The sequence below is a fragment of the Cyclopterus lumpus genome, chromosome 17 (assembly GCF_009769545.1).
Source record: "Cyclopterus lumpus isolate fCycLum1 chromosome 17, fCycLum1.pri, whole genome shotgun sequence".
Classification (NCBI taxonomy): Eukaryota; Metazoa; Chordata; class Actinopteri; order Perciformes; family Cyclopteridae; genus Cyclopterus; species Cyclopterus lumpus.
Genome location: NC_046982.1, coordinates 2,290,164 through 2,313,742, shown reverse-complemented (window position 1 = coordinate 2,313,742; position 23,579 = coordinate 2,290,164). Strand labels below are relative to the sequence as shown.

Genomic DNA, 23,579 nt, shown 5'->3' with positions numbered 1-23,579 from the left:
ATATCAAGCATACAGATATCAAACTCTATTTTTCTCTGTGACTTTTCTTTTTTTAAATGTATCCATTGACAGTTTACTGAGGGCAGGGCTCTTCAAATCACGATGAGCCACATGCACGGAAACGTTTCACACCGACTTAATAGGATGTGACACACATTTCAGTAAAAGAAATATTAAAACATTTTTTATTTTCAGTGACAGAGTATCCCCTCAAACTCCAAGATAAGAGGTGTTTCCTTTAAAAGATTGTCCACGTTTTTTTGACAGCCTCAGGGAGACTGAGGGGCTGAAGAGCCACATGCGGCTCTGGAGCCGTGGGTTGCCGACTCCTGGGCTAGATAGTGCTGGGTATTGTTTAACCCTACTGTTAAGTTTATTTCTTAGATACAGCAACGATGTTCCAGGGTCAATTTGACCGGTGCATGTTGAATCATCAAAAAGTCATCAGAAACCAAAAAATCCTAATAAATATAGTTTGTACCTCATCACCAAAACCATTACTAACAATTCAATCAGTTTTTAGTGGAATGGAGTTATTCACCTCTCCATAGATCAGAGTTCAATTCGGATAACTCACTCGTTTTCATGAAAAATACATGTTCAAACTATTTTTTAGGTACATTGGAAAGAAATCTAGATATAAATTGCATTAGTCTACCATAACATGTATTTTTTCCTAAATTTTATTTGCATTTTGAATTTTTGAATGTAGATAAATAGAGATGAGACACCTCTGCTGTTCAGGGTCATATTGACCCGCTCACTCAAAATCTAGCCAAATGAGTCATTTGAAAAGTAAAAGTTCCCATAACAAACACCAGATTTTTTTGTTTGAAATGTGTACAACTTTATATATATATATATATATATATATATATATATATATATATATATATATATATATACTGTATATGTGTGAGAGAAATGTGGTGAAACATGGTGGGAGGGAGTAAGAAAGACTGTCTCACATTTTCAAAGAAAGAAATGGTCTAAACTTGACACTACTGACCACTTATAGCCTCCACTTTCACTGCCGGGTCAAATTGACCCGAACATCATCTCTGTAATACAAACCAGCAGGGGGGGATTGCAAATACATGATATATATATATATATATATATATATATATATATATATATATATATATATATATATATATATATATATATATATTTTTTTTTACATTGATTACACTAAATAAGGTAAGCAGAAGACGTTTTATACATAAAAAGTACTTACCACAGTAATATTTTTTATAGATTTTCAAACTTTGAAACGGGTCAATTTGACCCGCAACATAACAGGAGGGTTAACTACCCTTAAAGCAATAACATACCAATAGAGTACTTTATGTAATAGCTATGATGTAAATTAAGGATGTGTGTGTCCCAATGTCTATCTAATCGCTCATACAGGGTATCACTGTTGATAGAGTGGTGTGCATGTTTGGTGTGTAGCTGTTGGGATAGTAGGCCAATCACACTTCCCATTAAAAGCGTGCAGGGATTGACTGAATGAAATAGCTTTTTTCTAGATCTGGGCACAAAAAGGATGGATTGTAAGTATCGTTTGACTATAGTTTAAATACGTTCCTTTACTCCTTGGTACTGGCTTTCAATTGATACCATAAAAGGCATTGAGTACTGATCACACGCCCTAAGGCTCAATCACCATTGTGTTACCTCCTTAAGTGAAAGACAGTGACAGACATCTATTGTTTAAAATTTGTCCCTGCGGAATATTGACGTTAAAATATTTTATTATTATGATTATTATTTATTATACCCGAGTTATCAGAATGTACATGGTCCCAGATCTACTAATCCTGTTCTGCATACATACAGTATATATATTTATATGTGGAGTGCCAAGAACTCTGAGAGAATATTACACTATATAGTCGACATGACACACACACACACACACACACACACACACACACACACACACACACACACACACACACACACACACACACACACACACACACACACACACACACACACACACACACACACACACACACACACACACACACACACACCTGGGATCCATGCAGCTCTTTCCTGGTGGTGAAAATCATCTCTCTTGGCCTTCCTGTGGTTAGACCTGAACTGACAGCATGGAACCTGGAAAGACAATACAAAAGAATAATAACAGATAAAAGGTGACTAGTTTTCTAGTTTTCAGCCTTTAGAAAGCCCGGTCTGCAAGTAATCCTCATTGCCAAACTGACCTTCGTGGTGGAGGAGGAGGAGGAGACTTGCCGGCCCTGTCTGGACTCTGATTCATCTCCTTATCCACACTGGTACGGCGGGGTTTCTCCACCCGTGGCCGGCTAATGTGCTCTGTGCTGGGAGAAGCTGAGGGAGGAGCAGCTGAGAGAGGAGAAGCTGAGAGAGGAGCAGCTAATGGAGAAGCTGAGGGAAGAGGCTTCACAGGAGCTGCAGGAAGCTGGGAGGCTGCTGCTGGAGCAAAACACATCCAAACAGCACATGCTCACTCATTGTTTACTTGCTATCATCGTTCTGCAGCGTCAATCATGACACCAGCTGCACAGATCAGCTGATACCCTCTATCCAATAAGCACATGGTAACGACGACATGGTTAGCCAATTATCTTGCTGCTGTCTCATTTAAATATGACTGTCTCTCTACCTTCAGTTCATTCATGCTGCTGTCACGCACCCCTCCACCTCCCCATGTCCGCCCAGTCTTCACGGATCCATCAGCTTTACCAACTCATCATTCTATTAGCTCATCACCACCAGGTCTGGACTCCACGGGGGGATCTATCTCGTTGCTGATCGGGGCGTCGGCCCCTTAATTGCAAATCTCCCCGTAGAGTCCAAGCGCCAAAGACTCTGAGACTTCATCATTTCATATTATCTGTTAACAATAAACATGTATCCTTTCTTTATCTAACTGGTCTCTCCCTGATTGAAGTGCATATGGTTGAGTTTTATTTTCTTTGTTGAAGCTGGTATCATACCTGTATCTGAGGGTTCTAACTGGGTAGAGTCTACCTCATCACTCAGCTGGGGAGTTGTGTCTTCCTGGGAATCAGACAGACGGGCCTGTTGCTCTACTGACGCTGCAGCACAAACACAGACAAATAGATCTTTGTGTTTAGTTTGTATCAAAACAACTGTACTACTTGATACTACAATACCAATCATTAAAGATGAAACATGACAACTGCATTATTTACATTGTGTAATGACTCCTAATGACTCATAACTTAATAATGGCCAGAATGATCACATGTTTTTTCCCAGATACAATAAACAGACACTTGATGACCAAACTAAGCTGAACCATTACGTTTGAAAATGATTGTTACATAGCAGAGCAAACAACTATTATAATATATGTAAAGATATATTCGACTAATGTCTACCTGAGCAGAGAAAGAAGTCTCATCTATGTGCTGTTATCCCGAACCTCGGTACTAACCACACTAACGGTGCGGCTGGCTGGAGGCAGTCCCTAAATCACAGAAATGCTCTGTACTTTGAATTCAGCACCTTTCTTAACACCTTTCTTAATGACAAGTTAAGAGATACATGGTTTTGACAGGACTCTACTGCAAGTGGCTTCCTTATGTACTGTAATGCACTGGAGCTTTAATGAAATAATGGCATGGCGCAAACAGGTAAGCTACTTTGAGGTCATTCGGTTGATTTAGGAACATTGAGTCTCATGCAAGAACCACTGGTACAATCGGGACAAGTGATTTTAGAGAATTTGTGGCTTCAGCGATTTTCTTCTATTCCGAACTTTAGTACAAAAGTACAAAATAATTTCACAAGTGGTCCAGACTTGTTGTCCATCCATCCATTATCAGCCGCTTATCCAGGGTTGGGTCACGGTGGAAGCAGGCCCAGCAGACCAACCTAGGCTTCCCTCTGACCTGCAACATTTTCCAGCTCATTCTGGGGGATCCCGAGGCGTTCCTAGGCCAGCTGGGAGATATAATCCCTCCAGCGTATTCTAGGTCTTCCCTGTGGTCTCCTACCAGCTGGACGTGCCCGGAGATGTGGGAGATGTCCAGAAGGCATCCTGATTAGATGCCCTAACACCTCAGCTGACTCCTTTCGAAACTCTAAAGCTGAGCCTGGCCACCCTATGGAGGAAACTCATCTCCTTACCCTATCTCTAAGTCATTTTGGCCACTTGTATACGAGACCTCGTTCTTTCGGTCACGACCCAGAGTTTGTGACCATAGGAGAGAATCGGATACATAGACCGTCTTCAACAAGACGGTCCGGTGCAGCACCTGTTTTACTGCTGCAGCCGCACCGATCCGTCTGTCAATCTCCCGCTCCATCTTACTCATGAACAAGAACACAAGATCATTGAACTCCTTCACTTGGGGTAGTTATTCTGTTCCCACCGAGCAATCCACCGGTTTCCGGCAGAGTACCATGGCCTCAGATTTGGAGGTGCTAACTCTCATTCCTGCTGCTTCACACTTGGCTGCATGCTGGAGGTCACAGTCCGAGGAGGCCAACAGGACCACATCATCTGCAAACAGCAGAGAAGCGATCCCGAGACCCCTGAACCTGACGTTCTCCACCCCCCGACTGCGTCTAGATATCCTGTCCATGAAAATCACAAACAGGACCGGCGATAAAGGGCAGCCCTGGCGGAGGCCAACACCCACAGGGAATGTGTCCGACTTATTACCAAGAATACAAACACAGCTCTTGCTGCAGGCGTACAGAGACCAGATGGCCCGTTGCAACGGGTCCAGCACCCCATACTCCCGCAGCACCCCCCACAAAAAACCCAGAGGGATCGGGTCGAAAGTCTTCTCCAAGTCCACAAAGCACATGTAGACTGGTTGGCAAACTCCCAGGACCCCAGTAGTTTTGCGAGGGTAAAGAGCTAGTCCACTGTTCCACAACTGGGACGAAATCCGCACTGCTCCTCTTGAATCTGAGGTTCGATAAATGGTCGGAGCCTCCTTTCCAGCACCCTGGCATAAGCTTTCCCCGGGAGGCTGAGTAGTGTGATATCCCGATAGTTCGAGCACACTCTCTGGTCCCCCTTTTTTGAAAATGGGAACCACCATCCCAGTCTGCCAGTCCATAGGCACTGTTCCCGACCCCCATGCGACATTGAAAGGGCGTGTCAGCCAAGGCAGCCCAACAATGGCCAGTGCCTTCAGCCTTTCAGAGCGGATCTCATCCACCCCCAGTCACCAGGGAACTTTTTAACTACCTTAGTGGCCTCCGCCAGGGATATGAGTGCTGATATCAGGCTCTGCCCCCTCTCCAGGGGACATGTTGGCTGGGTTTAGGAGTTCCTTAAAGTGCTCTTTCCACCGCCCAATAATGTTCCCCGTCCGGGTCAGCAGGCCATCCCGCTAAGAACAGCATGGGGTAGGCCCTGCTTTCCCTTCCTAAGCCACCTGATGGTTTTCCAGAACTTCCTTGAGGCCAACCGAAAGTCCTTCTCATGGCCTGCCGAACTCCTCCCATGCCCGAGTTTTAGCATCCACGACCACCGCAGCTTCAGCCCTTCTGGCCTGCCGGTACCTATCAGCTGCTTCAAGAGACCCTTGGGTCAACCAGGCCCGAAAGGCCCCCTAACTCAGAAAAGGACAAAGTCTAACCCTTCTCCAGGAGCTTGGTTCTATTCAGAACTTTAGAACAAAAGTACAAAATAATTTCACGAGTGGTCCAGACCTGCGTTAAAACTTGTACAGGTTTGTAATTGTCCTGAATCAAACTATGAGCAATTGTTCAAGCAAACCTCAAAGATAACATTTTAGATAAAAATAAGAAAATGTTCTCCCATAAGGCCCAAAGTGTTTTCAGTGAATGAGATTCTACTGGTCAACCTTGCATTTGTCTTGAGGCAGAATCAGAGCAACCCTCTCTGGTATCTGACACGTTCGGACGAGTGATGGTCTTCATCAGGCTGGCCTGGGATTCCTGGGGGACCTGGTCAAACTCTGTGTTGGTGTTGTGGGATGGAAGCTGACTGGATACAAAGCTGACTGGCTGGTTGGCCTGGCTGGTGCTGGTCTGGTTCATACTGCCCTCTGGAGTTTGTCTCTCTGTAGTCTGAAGAGGACACACACAATCACACAGGTTGATGATAGCTGTGGTTGGTTTCAAACTATGAATGGGTCTGATGTTGCAGGGAAAATGTCACCTTAAGATCAGTGTCATTCCTTTGATGATTCGCAGGTGAGAAAAACATCTAACAGTGTCTCGTTGGGAAATAGGGCTCAGTTTGGTTATACAAGTTTGATGCTGTTCCTCCAGCATAACAATCATGATATATACACTTTGGGCCTGCTTCATACTGAAATACTTCCTGTTTAAATAATGGCTTTATGTCCCAAAACGTAGGACAATGCAAATTCTTGAAATAACTCTTTTTCTCAATAGTCGTCCATTCATTTATGGAACTATGCAGTCATTATCATTAGGAGTCACTTATTGTCAAATATGACCAAATATTAATGGAGACTCAACAACACATTCATTAAGTGGTCCACAATGGTTCGACAATGAGTTCACTTTCAGCAGTAACCCCAATGTTCCTCAACACATAGCTAAAGAAAACTCATTGATATTTACACAATATGGGGTTATGATGTTGGAAATGGTTCACCTTTCAACTTTCTCTCAGAGAAGTCCACTTTTATTAGTTCTACAATGACACCTTGGATGTAGCAAAGCTGTTTGTGTAGGGATTATTAAAATGAATATTTTGAATCATATAAAAATGTATAAAACAAAAATGTAGCTAATAATTGGGTGACTTGTTACATATACATGGGTTGACTAACATTTAAACCTACAGTATTTACACTAAAACTTGTCTTGTGCTTAAGATAACTGAAAACTAAAAGTAAAATAACTAAAAACTGAAAACACTGGGCCTTATTATTGAGCTAAGTCTGATTCCTGCAACATATATCAACAAGGTATCATAATTAGAAGTGACTGAAAGTTGAAGTAAAGTTGAAGTAATGTCTCAGCCTTGAAGTGCTAAAGTGACACTGACCTGTTTAATGGGGGTGTGGTCAGCGTGGCCTTCCTGTGTTGGTGATGTCAGAGGGCTCTGTCTCCTCTGCAAAGCAGGGCTGCCCTCTCTGCTGCGAGGACTCACCTTCACAATAAAACATCATGTTTTACTTTTTACACTACAGATGGCTTCCTCACAAAAACACCTGTTTATATACACAGTCTCACCGTTTGTAATCATTCAGCAAATAGACTAATCGTCAGTGCAGTACCTTGGCCACAGTGGGTGAGTCTCGTCCGTGGGTGGCTGTCAGTTGGGGTCTGGGATGGTAGGGGTGCTCGATCACTGTGGCGGCTGTTTTCATTCTGCCAGCCATGATGGAAGACACTGAGCCCGCCAGGCTGACCTCAGCCTGACTTCCGGAGAGAGAGGGTGTGAGAGGAGGTCTGACCGAGGACCGAGGTTGGGGTTTGGGTGAGCTCTGGGTCTTCAGGGGACCCTGATCTGTTTCCAGGACCTTTAGAGGCTCCACCTGGGCTGATCTGGCTGGGTTGGTTGACTCTGAAACGCACCTGTTGATAACAGGGAGGACAAAGACGTATCAAGATTATTTTCCTGCTAAAACATAACTGTAACATATCTGAGTGAAGTTATTGAACACCTGCGTAGACAACTGAGGACTTCAGTTAGTGCTTTGACCCTCTTTAGCATTGAGTCCATCTTGTGAGGCTCCTCCTTTAGGAAACGTACTGCTTCCACCTCCAGCCTCAGCACTGAGCGCATCTTCACCTGCAGCTCTGGAAACTCACCTAGAAGACAATCAAACGGAAGACAATCAAACGGAAGAGACTCCTGACTACATATCATATCACCAGACATAACTATTTGACAATAAATCCTGAACAGCATCAGCTCTTTAGGATGGAAATTGATACAAATGATGTCTAGGTCATGTTCTGTTGTTCATAAATGTGATGAGACCGCTAAACACTTTATGATAATGAAACGCTAAATAGCATTTACGTTTTACGTTAACTACACTTAATTCATCATTAATAAAACATTGTTTCAACATTAACACTCATTAGTATGCAATTTATAAACAGTTATAAATGTTTTATTCTTGAAAGGCTTGACTATTATGCGTTTCATGATTGTGTTTTCATACTTTATAAATGATGGTTTCCCCATTTTTAAATTGAATAATATATATTACAAACCCACGGCCTACGGTATGTAGCTACCTCTCACGACGCATACCAGGGCACCCTCCTAGAGCTAGACCCAGGAGGGCTCAGCCCGAAGAAATAACATGGAGCAGCCACCCTGTGGACAAACATCGAGTGCTATGTAGACGGGGCGGCGGGCCGGGTATGGGGCCTGGGCAAGCCAATTGCCGGCAGCATAGACTAGCTCTAGGGACGTGGAACGTCACCTCGCTAGCAGGCAAAGAGCCGGAGCTGTCCGGGAGGTCTTCAACTCCCACCTCCGGAAGAACTTCTCACACGTCCGGACGGAGGATGGGGACATGGAATCCGAGTGTTCAAAGCCTCTATTGTGGACGCGGACGCTGAAGCTGTGGTCCGAAGGTCATCGGTGCCTGACGTGGCGGCAACCCGAGCACCCGATGGTGGCCTTTACGGAACTCCTAAACTCTGCCAACATGTCCCCTGGAGAGGGGGCAGCGCCTGAAGACCTATGGGTGGTTGCACCTATATCCCTGGCGGAGGCCGCTAAGGTAGTCAAAAAGCTCCTTGGTGGCAATGTGCCGGGGTTGGATGAGATCCGCCCTGAGATTCTGAAGGCTCTGGATATTGTTGGGCTGTCTTGGCTGACACGCCTTTTTAATGTTGCACGTTGATAACTGACGTATGTAGCAGGATTTGCCATTGTCCCAAGTTGATGATGAAAGCGGAATTTGATTTATTTGGACGATCAAATAAATTAACCTTTGGATGTTGTCCTAAAATCACCACCTTCGAAAGCATTCTTTTTTTGCAAACAATGAACAGAGACAATTATACGTACATTGTTTGCACCCTGCAATAAATATTTATTTGTTCTTTATCACTTTGTGTTGTGTCTATTTTCTTTTTCTGTTGAGAAGATAACTGAGACTTTTGTGAGCTTTGAGGCACTGCTGGCCTTTCAATGTCATTTTGAAATGCTTTGTGAGGCATAGATAGTCCTCACTTTAGATAAAGTCACACAAAATACTTTACTAACTACCTGAATTAATCATGAATTGCAATATTAAAACACGTTTATTCAATTTTAGTTTCAATTAGCCCAATGTATTTGTATAGCCCAAAATCACAAAGTACAAATTAGCCTCAGAGGGCTTTATAATCTGTACACATACTACATCCCTGACCTTTGACCTCACATCGGATCAGAAAAAACTCCCAAAAAAATAGAAAAAAAACTTTCATGGGGAAAAAAGGGAAGAAACCTTCAGGAGAGTACCAGAGGACGATCCCTCACCCCGGATGGACAAAAGCAATAGATGTCATGTGTACAGAATGAACAGTGTGTGTTACAGAGTTACAACACATGTAATGAATTTAACAGCAATGTATGAATAATTTTTTTGCATGTAGTTATTATAAAGTGTTACCCAAATGTGAAGTTGACTATTTCATGAGTTGGTATATTTAACTCTTGCCAAATACTGTATGAAGTACAGCCAACAAAATGTCCTCTAACAGATATGAGGATACCATTTACATCCGTGTATATCTCTTAATCAGCCAACAGAGACACACTGTATGATAAACAACCAACCTTTAAGGATGGCCAAAGCTTCTCCAGCCCTCCGCAGGTTGACCGCTCCCTCCTCCACGTCTCTCAGAGTGATTGACAGCTGGTCAGGACTGGAGGCGGAGCTACGCTGCAAACAGTCCACATAGTCCTCCAATTCACTGTGAGGTGAAAAAGACATGTGTCATTGACAGTCAGGTAGAAAAATAATCAATGTAATAACCTACAGTAGACATGAGATGGCAGCAGAGACTTGCATAGTTCTGCTGGTGGTCCTCAAATGAAGATATTTATATAATGTGATGATATAATATAATCAGATCTGTCTTGTTTTTGTTCATAACATTTTAACCTGGTTTTCATTATTTCTAAAAAACACAAGGCTTGCTTGTGGTTGAAACAGTGTGCAGATACCTTTCAGACTGGTTACACATGAGTATACTGATATTACCCCAAATGAGTGCTAGCTTTTCATTCCTTAAGATTCCTTAAGGAATGGAAAATGTTGCATCCATTGAAGATGTCACATTAGAGTTATCATCATTTAAACTATGAGAATATGTTTTTAAGGTGACATAAAGCAAAGTAATGTTAACAAGTCGCTACATGTTTCGCTTTGTAGATACATAATGAAATTATGTAGGCACAAATATAACCATTGTGTGTTCTACCATAGAAATGCAAAGTAACATTTGATATGTAATTGTGTTTTTTATGCTGATATTGTTGTTAGGACTCCGGTGAACTTCTGGACACGTCCAACACCTCCATGGGGATCCTGACAGTGAATGCTGAAGACACTGGCCTCTCCTCACTCGCTGCACCTGGAGTCTACAGCTACTGCCATCGTTTTGGACGGAACAGTAGTGATGGGTGACCATGACATCTTCCACATGCCATGTGCCTACTCATCGGACTTATTACAATATGGATTGTGTAGGTCCGTTCATACATATTCATGTAATGCATTTATGTAACTCTGTAATGCTGCTCATCTGAACACATGACATTTATTGCTTCTGTCCATCCGGGGAGAGGGATCCTCCTCTGTTGCTCTCCTGAAGGTTTCTTCCCTTTTTTCCCTGTGAAAGGTTTTTTTCTATTTCTTGGAAGTTTTTCCTGATGTGAGGTCAAAGGTCAGGGATGTCGTAGTGTACAGATTGTAAAGCCCTCTGAGGCACTCAAACATCTACTGATGCAGTAAGGGACTGTCTTCACGATGTGCATGGTATGTGACATGCCGGGTTTTCTGTAGTGGAATTTTGCAAATGCCAAAACTGTGTTTATCATAGTGTTTATCAAAACTTAATCTGGCAACACGTCAAGCATTTTAAGCACGTTGTTTGAGTTTAAGAAAATGTGTGAGGACAAAAACTCAAAAATACATTTGTTTTTCTTATAAATAAACGTTGTCTTCCATTATAACTGTTCTCTATCTTTGTTTCAACAGCTTATAGTAGTTGTAGTTCAGCTTACTTGAGAATTTTAAGGCAATCGGTTTCCTGATTATTTCCTAGTAATGTGGACACTTGGACTAGTAAAGATAACTCTTTCTTATTAGTACTGCTTACTTTAATATAACTTGGATCTTTAAGTTATCTGAATTGACTATTTATTGTCAACATAATTAAAGATTTTAAGTTAACTTCACTCACATCTTTAAGTTGTCTGAATTTACATTTTATAGTTAACCTAATTAATAACTTTGAGTTAACTATACTAATGTTTACTGCAATTACATGAGTTGCCTAAACTCAGTTTTTTTCAGTTTTAAGAACTTAAAATTATTGAGCTACTTTACTATGTTGAGGCAATCGGTTTCCTGACTTTTTTCAAGTAAAGTCAACTTATTACATTGTACAGTGTACATCCAGAACGCTGCTGCTTGAGTCCTGACTAGAACCAGGAAATACGACCATATTAGTCCAGTGCTCAGGTCTTTGCACTGGCTTCATGTTGCTCAGAGAATAGACTTTAAAACACTCTGCTTGTGTACAAATCTCTTTATGGTCTAGCACCAAAGTATATGTGTGACCTGTTAGAGCCATATGAACCATCTCGGGCTCTGAGAAGCTCAGGGAGTGGTCTCCTGCTGGTCCAGAGTCAGGACTAAACACGGTGAGGCTGCTAAAGAAGACAGTCTTCCAGAAGATGTGAGACAGGCCTCAACTCTGACAATGTTTAAATCCAGGCTGAAAACAGTTCTATTTGACAACTGAAAGTATTTTATCTGCACTCTTCGCTTTTAATATTATTAATTAATGATTATTTTTATGGAATGATTTTATTTGTCTTTTTATAATTTTATGTAGCTGTAAAGCACTTTGAATTGCCTTGTGTACAAATTGTGCTCTATAAATAAACTTGCCTTGCCTTCGGCATTTAAATCAATACCACGTCTTAACGTGACGGAGGACTCCTGTGCTAACTTTAGTCCATCCCAGATTTATCAATTTGTCGATAGTGCTGCAGGCTCACTAAGAATGACACTTGACTCCTTAGCCCCTCTAAAAAAGAAGATAATTAAACTGTGGAAGTTCGCACCCTGGTATAACTATCAGACCCGCAAATTAAAGCAAATATCGTGAAAGCTTGAAAGCATTTGGCGTTCCACCAATTTAGAATAATCTCGCTTAGTTTGGCGAGATAGTCTTAAATCATATAAGAGGACCCTCCGTAATGCCAGAGCAGCCTATTACTCATCGGTAATAGAGAAAAATAAGAACAACCCCAGGTTTCTATTTAGCACTGTAGCCAGGCTGACAGAGAGTCACAGCTCTGTGGAGCCGTGTATTCCAATAGACCTCAGTAGTAATGACTTCATGAACTTCTTCAATGAAAAGATTCAAACTATTAGAGGCAAGATTGATGATCTCTTGCCCTCAACCAGTGCCGATCTGTCCTCAAATAGAATAGCCTTGGAAACATCTGCAGACTCTGATATAACATCAGGACCAAGCGCCGGACCTGGGGTGACAGGGCCTTCTCAGCTGCTGCACCCCCCTCTGGAACGCCCTCCCCATTCACATCCATCATGCTCCCACCCTTTCATCATTCAAACAAGCCCTCAAAACCCACCTCTTCAAACTCGCCTTCACCTGCTAACCCCTGCACTCTACCCTGGACTATATGACTCATTCCTCAGAACTTCTCAAGTTTATTTTAAATTTTTTTTTACCTGAAATGTTCTATTTGTTTGTTTGTTTGCTCTTTGTCTTTCTATTTAGTTTTGTTTTGTATGTCTATGCCTTATGTAAAGCGTCTTTGTGTGTTTTGAAAAGAGCTATATAAATTCGATGTATTATTATATATATTGAGATGGCTTTTCTCCCATCAACCTTGATCAATCTTCAACGCTTTCTACTTCTAAACCTTCTACCTGAGAACCCAAGGCTGCTTTTAAAAAAAAGTTTTACCTTTAATCAATCTGTCTTTACTAATAGTCTTTCAAAGAATTACCTTTAGTTAGCACCTTTCTACTAGATATTATCAATGTGTCTTTGCTAACAGGCCATGTACCACATTCCTTCAAAGTAGCTGTAATTAAACCTCTCCTGAAGAAGCCCACTCTTAATCCAGAGGTGTTGGCTAACTACAGACCAATCTCTAACCTTCCCTTCCTCTCTAAGATCCTTGAGAAAGTAGTCGCAAATCAGTTGTGTGACTTTCTACATCATAAGTTTATTTGAGGAGTTTCAGTCAGGATTTAGAAAAGACCACAGCACTGGTGAAAATTACAAATGACCTCCTAATTGCATCAGATAAAGAACTCATCTCTGTACTTATTTTGTTTGACCTTAGTGCTGCGTTCGACACCATTGATCATGACATCCTATTACAGAGACTGGATCAGTCGATTGGCATTTCAGGTACCGCACTAAATCCTATCTCAATTTTTATTTGTAAACAATGAAGCCTCGATGAAGTCATGGAGTTCCACAAGGTTCTGTGTTTGGACCAATTTTAGTCACCTTTTATATGCTTCCTTTAGGCAATATTATTAGAGAACACTCCATGAACTTTCATTGTTATGCAGATGATACTCAATTATATCTATCAAGCAAGCCAGATGAAATTAACCAGCTCGCTAAACTTCTTAGAGACATAAAAACCTGGATGACCTGCAACTTCCTGATGTTAAACTCAGACATAACTGAAATCATTATATTCGGCCACACCCTCGACCTTGTTCTTACATATGGCATTGACATTGAGCATTTGGAGGTCTTCCCACAGAACCCTCTTCTGTCAGACCATTACCTCATAACTTTTGAGTTTATACTCCCCGAGTATACACCGTTAGTCAAAAGTTTCTACACCAGATGTCTAACTGACAGTGCTGTAGCTAAATTTATAGAAGCGATTCCTTCTGCATTTGATTCAATACCACGTCTCAATGTGACGGAGGACTCCTGTGCTAACTTTAGTCCGTCCCAGATTGATCATATTGTCGATAGTGCTACAGGCTCACTGAGAATGACACTAGACTTGATAGCCCCACTGAAGAAAAAGACAGTGAGGCAAAGGAGGTTTGCTCCCTGGTATAACCCTCAGACCCGCAACCTAAAGCAAACTTCACGAAAGCTTGAAAGCATATGGCGTTCCACCAATCTGGAAGAATCACGCTTAGTTTGGCGAGATAGTCTTAAAACATATAAAAAGGCTCTCCGTAATGCCAGAGCAGCCTATTACTCATCAATAATAGAGAAAAATAAGAACAACCCCAGGGTTCTCTTTAGCACTGTAGCCAGGCTGACAGAGAGTCACAGCTCTGTGGAGCCGTGTATTCCTATAGACCTCAGTAGTAATGACTTCATGAACTTCTTCAATGAAAAGATTTTAACTATTAGAGGCAAGATTGATGCTCTCTTGCCCTTAACTACTACCGATCTGTCATCAAGAGGAGTGGCCTTGGAAACGGCTGTATGCCCTGGTGTATATTTGGATAGCTTTTCTCCCATTAACCTAGACCAATTGTCCTCAATGGTTTCTACTTCTAAACCGTCTACCTGTCTCTTAGACCCCATCCCAACGAGGCTGCTTAAAGACGTGTTGCCTTTAATTGGCACCTCTCTGCTGGATATTCTTAATGTGTCTTTGCTAACAGGGCATGTACCACATTCCTTCAAAGTAGCTGTAATTAAACCTCTCCTGAAAAAGCCCACTCTTAATCCAGAGGTGTTGGCTAACTACAGACCAATCTCTAACCTTCCCTTCCTCTCTAAGATCCTTGAGAAAGTAGTCGCAAATCAGTTGTGCGACTTCCTACATCAGAATAGTTTATTTGAGGAGTTTCAGTCAGGATTTAGAAAACACCACAGCACAGAGACAGCACTGGTGAAAATTACAAATGACCTCCTAATTGCATCAGATAAAGGACTCATCTCCGTACTGGTATTATTAGACCTTAGTGCTGCGTTCGACACCATTGATCATGACATCCTATTACAGAGACTGGATCAGTCGATTGGCATTTCAGGTACCGCACTAAGTTGGTTTAAATCCTATTTATCAGATCGATCTCAATTTGTATTTGTAAACGATGAAGCCTCAATGACCACCAACGTTAATCAAGGAGTTCCACAAGGTTCTGTGCTTGGACCAATTTTATTTACCTTATATATGCTTCCTTTGGGCAATATTATCAGGAAACACTGCATAAACTTTCATTGCTATGCAGACGATACTCAATTATATCTATCGATCAAACCAGAGGAGACCAACCAGCTCGCTAAAATTCAAGAATGTCTTGAAGACATAAAAACATGGATGACCTGCAACTTCCTGATGTTAAACTCAGACAAAACTGAAGTTATTTTACTCAGCCCTGAACACCTCAGAGATCAATTATCTGGTGATGTGGTTTCTGTAGATGGCATTTCCCTCGCATCCAACACCACTGTAAAGAATCTAGGCGTTATCTTTGACCGAGACTTGTCCTTTAACTCCCACGTTAAGCAAATCTCAAGGATTGCATTTTTTCATCTACGTAACATTTCAAAAATCAGGCACATCTTGTCTCAAAAAGATGCAGAAAAGCTGGTTCACGCGTTTGTTACTTCCAGACTAGATTACTGCAACTCCTTATTATCAGGCTGCCCTAATAAGTCTCTTAAATCCCTCCAGTTGATCCAGAATGCTGCAGCTCGTGTACTTACAAAAACTAAGAAAAGAGATCACATTACTCCTGTATTAGCTGCGCTGCACTGGCTCCCTGTAAAATCAAGAATCACATTTAAAATTCTTCTCCTCACCTACAAAGCCTTGATTGGTGATGCACCATCATATCTTAAGGAGCTTGTAGTACCATATTGCCCCACTAGAGAGCTGCGCTCACTAAATGCGGGGCTACTTGTGGTTCCTAGAGTCCTAAAAAGTAGGATGGGAGCAAGAGCCTTCAGTTATCAAGCTCCTCTTTTATGGAACCAGCTTCCACTTTCAGTCCGGGAGGCAGACACAGTCACCTCATTCAAGAATAGACTTAAGACTTTCCTGTTTGATAGTGCTTATAGTTAGGGCTGAATCAGGTTTGCCCTGGTCGAGCCCCTTGATATGCTGCTATAGGCTTATAGGCTGCTGGGGGATGTTTTAGGATACACTGAGCACCTCTCTCCTCTTCTCTCTCTCCTTATGGATACATTTACATCTCTCCATTGCACCTTATTAACTCTGCTTCCTCCCCGGAGTCGTTGTGACTTCACGTCTCATAGGGTCCATTGGACCTGGAGATGTCTGATGCCTGGTGAGCCGGCCTCCCACCTTGGCCCTGCTGATGCCCCGCCCCCTCCTCTCTACCTCCTTCTGTTTCATGGATTGGAGTTCCATTCATACATTGTCATATTCATGTAATGTGTTTATGTAACTTTGTAAATGCTGTTCATTCTGTACACATGACATCTATTGCTTCTGTCCATCCGGGGAGAGGGATCCTCCTCTGTTGCTCTCCTGAAGGTTTCTTCCCTTTTTTCCCTGTGAAAGGTTATTTTTGGGGAGTTTTTCCTGATTCGATGTGAGGTCCTGGGACAGGGATGTCGTATGTGTACAGATTGTAAAGCCCTCTGAGGCAAATTTGTAATTTGTGATATTGGGCTATACAAAATAAACTGAATTGAATTGAATTGAACACATCAGAAATCAATTACCTAATGATATAGTTTCAGTAGATGGCATTGTCCTGGCATCCAGCACCAACGTAAAGAATCTAGGGGTTATCTTTGATCAGGGCTTGTCCTTTAACTCCCACGTAAAACAAATCTCAAGGACTGCCTATTTTCACCTACGTAACATTTAAAAAATCAGGCACATCCTGTCTCAAAAGTGAAGCAGAACAATGTGTTCATGCATTTGTTACTTTTAGACTAGATTACAGCAATTCCTTATCATCCGGCTGCTCTGATAACCCCACTAAAGAGCTTATGTCATAGTACCATATTACAAGTTTATAGTATCATACTACCCAACAAGAGAGCTCATAGTACCATATTACCCCACTAGAGAGTTTATAGTACCATATTACCCCACTAGAGAGCTGCGCTCACTAAATGCGGGGCTGCTTGTAGTTCCTAGAGTCCTAAAAAGTAGGATGGTAGCCAGAGCCTTCAGTTATTAAGCTCCTCTTCTATGCAACCAGCTTCCACTTTCAGCCCGGGGGGCAGACACACTCACCACAATTAAGGGTAGACTTAAGACTTTCCTCTTTGAAAGCACTTATAGTAAGGACTGGCTCAGGTTTATAGTTAGAGCTGGCTCAGATTTGCCCTGGTCCAGCCGCTAGATATGCTGCTATAGGCCTAGACTGCTAGTGGACATCTTAGGACGCATTGAGCTCCTCTCTCCTCTTCTCTATCTCCTTCTGTATGAATTCATACACCATTAATATCTCTGACCACCTGGCCATCACCATGACCATTGACATCCCTATTCCCATCCCAAAAGCCAAGTGCAATATATCCTTCAGAAATCTTAAAACTATCTCTCCCACTAACTCTTTCAGCCTCTCTTGCCAGTACCTGTATGTCTGCCTCCCCTTCCCCACTGTCTGATAATCCCTCCGATCTTGTAAATTACTACAATAACACACTCTCCTCCTGTCTTGATCAGCCGGCTCCCATTTGAGGGTTGGTTTGTCGCTCATGGGGAGAGTGGTCGTCCTCTAACTACAAGGTACCCAGTTTGATCCCCGCTCTCCCCATAGTTGCATGCCGAAGTGTCCTTGAGCAAGACACTGAACCCCCAGTTGCTCCCCGGGCACTTCACTGCAGCCCACTGCTCCTTAATAACTAAGGATGGGTTTAGACCCATCCAGAGAAGAATTTCCCCACGGGGATCAATAAAACATTTCTTTCTTTCTTTCTTTCTCCCAAAACTGTCTCATTCACACACTCGGCTCCCTGGTATACTCCTGAACTTCACCACATTAAATCCCGCAAGCGCCAGCTTGAAAGACTATGCAAGAAAAACGGTTTAACTGTCCATTTCCAAGCCCACTCTGACTACCTTCAACAATAGAAAGAGGCTCTCATCTCAGCCTGGTCCACCTACTACTCACACCTCATACACTCTGGCTCCTCCAACCCAAAGGCTCTCTTCTCTGCAATAAACAAGCTTCTCAAACCCAGGGACAACACCTCCAAATCCTCTAAAGTTGACAAATGCAAAACCTTTCATTTCATTAAAAAAAGAAAAATTGACACCATTTACGGCAAACTGAACACCTCCCCCGCCATTTCCATCTCAATGTCAACAAGGTCTCCTCTTCCACTGCTACGTCAATGATGTCCAGCTCTACATGTCCACAAAGTACATTACTACTGCTCCTCACTCCACTCTGGCCTCACTGACATTTATGGATGCAAACTTCCTGAAACTCAACTGTGATAAATCGGACATGATCATCATCGGTCCTAAATCCCTCACTAAAACGAGTCACAACTTCTGCATCACCATTGATAACTCCACAACACATCCGTAACAGAGTTACAACACATGCAATGTTGCAACTTTGAACATCATGTCAAACAAATAACCAGAACTGCCTTATTTCACCTAAAAAAAATGGCCCGTCTCGGGCCTACCTCACTGACCTGCTCCACCACCACACTTCTTTTCGATCCTCTAATGCCAATCTCCTATCCATTCCACATAGGACCAAGCACCGGACATAGGGCGACAGGCCCTTCTATATAGCTGACCCCTCGCTCTGGAACTCTCTACCCAAACTCATCCGAGACTGCAGTGACCTTTCCATATTCAAATCTCAAATCAAAACCCACCTCTTCAGAACTGCTTTTAATGTGTGATTGTGTGCTCTATGTTTTTATTGTATAGCTCTTTTCTGATGTTTTTAAAACGTTTGTAAATTGTCTTTGAGTATTATGAAAAGCGCTATATAAATGTATTATTATTATCATTATTATTATTAATAATTTAAGTTTTTGTGCTTTATCTCTTCTACATGGATTGCGGTGTTATCTGGACTGTGGTCCTGCCCAACACCTACTGCTATTATCATTATTATTAATGTTATTAGTAACATTGCAATTAACATTGCCAATACCATTGCTGCTTTTATTATCATTATGTCCACTGTTGCTGTTATTTTTGGTAGTTGTATCTTTTTCATCATGCCTGCTACTTTCATTATATGAATAATTTCTGTCATATGCATTGCATGTGTTGTAACTCTGTTACGTTGTTCATTCTGGTCACATAACATCTAAGGTACTTCTGTCCATCCTGATAGAGGGATCCTCCTCTGTTGCGCTCCATGAGTTTTCTTCTCTTTTTCTCCTCGAGGGTTTTCTTTGGGGAGTTTTTCCCAAGTCCCAGGACAGGGATGTCATATCTGTCATATTGTAATTTGTGATTTTGGGCTATACTAAATAAATTATTATCATAAACATATGACTTTACATTCTTGCAAATTAGTTTAAGTTTTTTCCTGATATGCTTGGAAACTCCTACTCATGATGTCTGATAAATGCCAGCCTTCTGTTTGCACCAAGTTTGCATCTGTGCTATGCAGTCAGTGTGTAGCTACAAGAGAATGAGTTGTGATGTCTCTGGAAACCCATGTCATACCCAATCAAATCACTTCCCATCCCCCGGCTCTATTTTTAACAATATGTTTCTTCACATTCTCTCTCTGCCTAAAGATGTTGCCGTGCTGTGTCTCACATGTCACCAATAATGTTCAGCTGCAGTGACATCATAAGGGACATGATGTCAGAGCGAGTGTCTAAATGGTGAAAAGGCTAAATCACCACTTCAGATATCATTGCCTCTCATACAAAGTGCACATTCTGAACAGTGAGGTAGGCAGTGGTTGGATAGGGATTTGTTGTGTGTGTTTGGGGGCGGGGGAGGTGGGACTCTGGTTTTGAGTAAACAAGCTCTTTTGTGATGCTTTTCAATGTCACTTTTGGGAAAAAAACACTAAAGCTAGCAATGGTGTATTGTAACTAAGTACATTGACTAAGTACTGTACTTAAGTAGAATAACATTTTAGTACTTGAGTATTTCTATGTTATGCAACCTTCCTCTTCACTACATCTCAGAGGAGAATATTGTACTCCATTACACAAACCTGACAGCTCTAGTTACTTTATTTAGCTCTAGTTAATTAATAAAATAAAAAATAATAAACTAATAAATGCTGTATTACCATAGATTAAACTACCCAGCAGTAGCCAATATATAGTAATTAAAATGAGCTCCACCTTTACTAGCTGCAACATTAGAGTGATGAACATATTAATACATCAATTATTTCAGAGAATGACTGTACTACATCTTCTTTCAAGGGTTACACAGTCAAAGCTATACTCAGGAGTAAATTAAAAGGCTCACCGGAGCTGTGTGAGTATTCTCTCCTCTGTAGCTAGGTAGTGGATCCTCTCCTCCTCCATCCCAGCTCTCCGTCTGTACACTGCCTCCTCAGACTGAGCCAGACGATCGTACATCAGCACCACCAGCTCCTGACCTGCCATCCGCAGCATTGAAGTCACGCTCTCCTGGTTTGAGAGCTAGGACACAGAGAACAACTCAGGAGTTTTTACTTAGCTAGTGGTGAGCTATGGGAAGGCAGTGTCTTCCCTCAGGCACACATACTATGCAAGTAAAAGGGAGCCAAAGTTTCTTTTGTCTGGGAGACTAGAGACTTTTCTAGTCTTCCGACCACTCAAAACTCTTTAACACTAGATGTCATCATTCATCCATTCATACACTGATGGGAGGAGTTACCATGGACGGTGCCACCTGCCCATCAAGACTGACTGACATTAATACTCATTCATATTCTGCCTCCGTGCCCCTGCTTCCTGCATCCAGCCCCTGGCCTGGACCTGGCCTACTTCCCAATGGCCCTACCTACTTCTTTGTGCCTCCTGCCTAAAGGGCCTGGACTTATTGGTCTGGTGTCTTTCGCGATGCCGCCTGCCTGGTGGGTCAGTCTCCTGCCTCCATGGCCCTGCTGATGCCTCACCCCTCCTCTCTTCCTCCTTCTGTTTCATGGATTGAAATCTGGATCGTGTTCCATGCTTACTACAAATTATTCATAATTTCTGTCATATTCACTGAATGTGTTGTAACTCTGTAATACTGTTCATCTGTAGACATGACATCTATTGCTTCTGTCCACTCGGGGAAAGGGATCCTCCTCTGTTTAACAAATTTCCCCCTGGGGATGAATAAAGTATATATTTATCTATCTATCTGTTGCTCTTTTTTCCGGGGAAAGTTTTTTTTCTGTTTATTTAGGAGTTTTTCCTGACCCGATGTGAGGTCCTGGGACAGGGATGTCGTATGTGTACAGATTGTAAAGCCCTTTGAGGCAAATTTGTAATTTTTGATTTTGGGCTATACAAAATGAACATAATTTAATTGAATACACTGATGGGAGGGGCTACCATGCAAGGTGCGTCCTGCCCATCAGGACTAACTAACATTCATACAATGCAGGAACATGTGTCTTGTCCAAGAATCCTGATTCTAAATTAAGTAAAAAAAGAATAACATTGAAAGAAATAATATGTTTTCACATACCAGATTCTCCTGATCCGATATGAGGTCCTGGGACAGGGATGTCGTATGTGTACAGATTGTAAAGCCCTCTGAGGCAAATTTGTAATTTGTGATATTGGGCTATACAAAATAAACTGAATACCACACATTCTTGTGTGTTATGTTTGGTCAATACATTCCTGCAATCTAATATAAAATAATATGAAAAATCCAAGCAGACCATATGATCAGAAAAATGGAAATGTTCAAAGTGCTTTAGATTGATCGTCAATGTATAACTGGTCCAAAGAAATTCTGATCGTATGAACCATGTGCCTTTATAAATGAATGTTTAGTTTTGAACAAAGTGTTTCATTTCGCAACAAATTGGAGGTGTTCTGCTACTTGACTTTGTGGTCATGTGAATTGTATGTAGTGTTTTGACAGAATGAGCATTGTTTTAAATATATAACTAATATTATACTGATACCATAAAAGAGAAAAACACTATGTTGACAAGCTACTGTAAATACTATGTTACTGTACGTGTAGTTTACTTTGTGTGAGAGAAAGAAATACACATAAAGGTTTTAAACCTGCGTCCGTTTGGATTGTTCATGCATCTCTTGTTACATGAACAATTGTTTGTTTGTTTTAGTTTTTACCAAATTCCTCTTTACATAACAGTTTTTTTGATGACTCATCTTGAACTTAAGGTCGAGCTAAACCCGCACTTAATATAAACCTGCACATAGCAGAGAAACAAGTGAGTGAGAGGTGTGTTCACATTTCACCCTCATCTCCCACTCTAACACCTGTTCCGATATGAGGATGTTGATTGTGTACAGATTGTAAAGGTACATTTGTGATTTGGGGCTGTACGAAATAAAGTTGAATGAATCTCAGGTTTAGTTTAACAGCTACAGCTCATCATCTCTCTACAGTTTTGTATTGTGCTGTATTCAAAAAGCCACGCCCACTTGGAGCTGTACTTTCCTTTCCACAGTCTGGTAATTTTGCATCCATTTCAGCTATTATTATGATGGTGACGATGATGATGATGATGATTGATGTGGCCTTGATTCTATCAGTAAGTACAAAGATCAGTACCTGTAAATGTCTGAGGTGGTTGAGTTGCAGCCGCAGGTCACACACATTACTCTTTGCTAACACCAAGCTCTGCTGCAGCCCGTTGTAGGGTTGGGGCGGGGCCGGGAGCGCCAGACGGGCGGGGCTGAAGCTGTCAATCACAACAGCTGGGACCTGAGGCTCAGATGACACTCCTGAAGGTCAAAGAAAGGTCATCATCATAATCAGAGCATAAGTATGTAGTCGGTGGCAAGTAATGTTATAGTTATAGTCATCTCACCAGCTTTGTTGAGGAGTTTGCATTCAATATTGTCACTGAAAAGACACACACAAAGTTACATAATAAACATAACCATCCTCGATCTAGCCAGTTTTTACACAGACCTCATGTCATGTTGGTACCTGAAATATCTAAAATTGTCCAGTGGAGGTCTACTCTATTATCCATTCCCTTATCTGAACCGCTTATCCTATATAGGGTCGCTGGGCGCTGGCAGAGTACACCCTGGATACACGCCATAGGTTGCTAGACTATGTCAGGGCACATATAGACTGAAAATCGTTCACGCTAACATTCACACATTCGGCCAATTTAGAGCCTCCAGTTAACATGAGCTGCATGTCTTTGGACGGTTGAAGGAAGCCGGAGAACCCGGAGGGAATACACGCTGACATCATGCAAACTAAACACATAACTGCCCAGACTGGGAACCAAATCGTGGCCCCTCTTGCGGTGAGGTCT

The 23,579-nt window shown here is 41.9% G+C and overlaps 1 protein-coding gene across 1 annotated transcript in view; it reads right to left on the bottom strand.

The window, feature by feature from the left end:
• Positions 1 to 23,579, bottom strand: part of LOC117746271 (sickle tail protein homolog) — a 96,404-nt gene that overhangs the window by 11,367 nt on the left and 61,458 nt on the right. The window contains exons 11-21 of the mRNA XM_034555309.1: positions 23,118 to 23,152; positions 22,859 to 23,031; positions 20,597 to 20,772; positions 9,773 to 9,909; positions 7,650 to 7,797; positions 7,260 to 7,560; positions 7,028 to 7,132; positions 5,850 to 6,075; positions 2,994 to 3,095; positions 2,238 to 2,469; positions 2,046 to 2,130 (exon numbers count right to left, since the gene is read on the bottom strand). Coding sequence (XP_034411200.1) covers positions 2,046 to 2,130; positions 2,238 to 2,469; positions 2,994 to 3,095; positions 5,850 to 6,075; positions 7,028 to 7,132; positions 7,260 to 7,560; positions 7,650 to 7,797; positions 9,773 to 9,909; positions 20,597 to 20,772; positions 22,859 to 23,031; positions 23,118 to 23,152 — 1,720 coding nt within the window. The remainder of the gene's footprint in view (positions 1 to 2,045; positions 2,131 to 2,237; positions 2,470 to 2,993; positions 3,096 to 5,849; positions 6,076 to 7,027; positions 7,133 to 7,259; positions 7,561 to 7,649; positions 7,798 to 9,772; positions 9,910 to 20,596; positions 20,773 to 22,858; positions 23,032 to 23,117; positions 23,153 to 23,579) is intronic.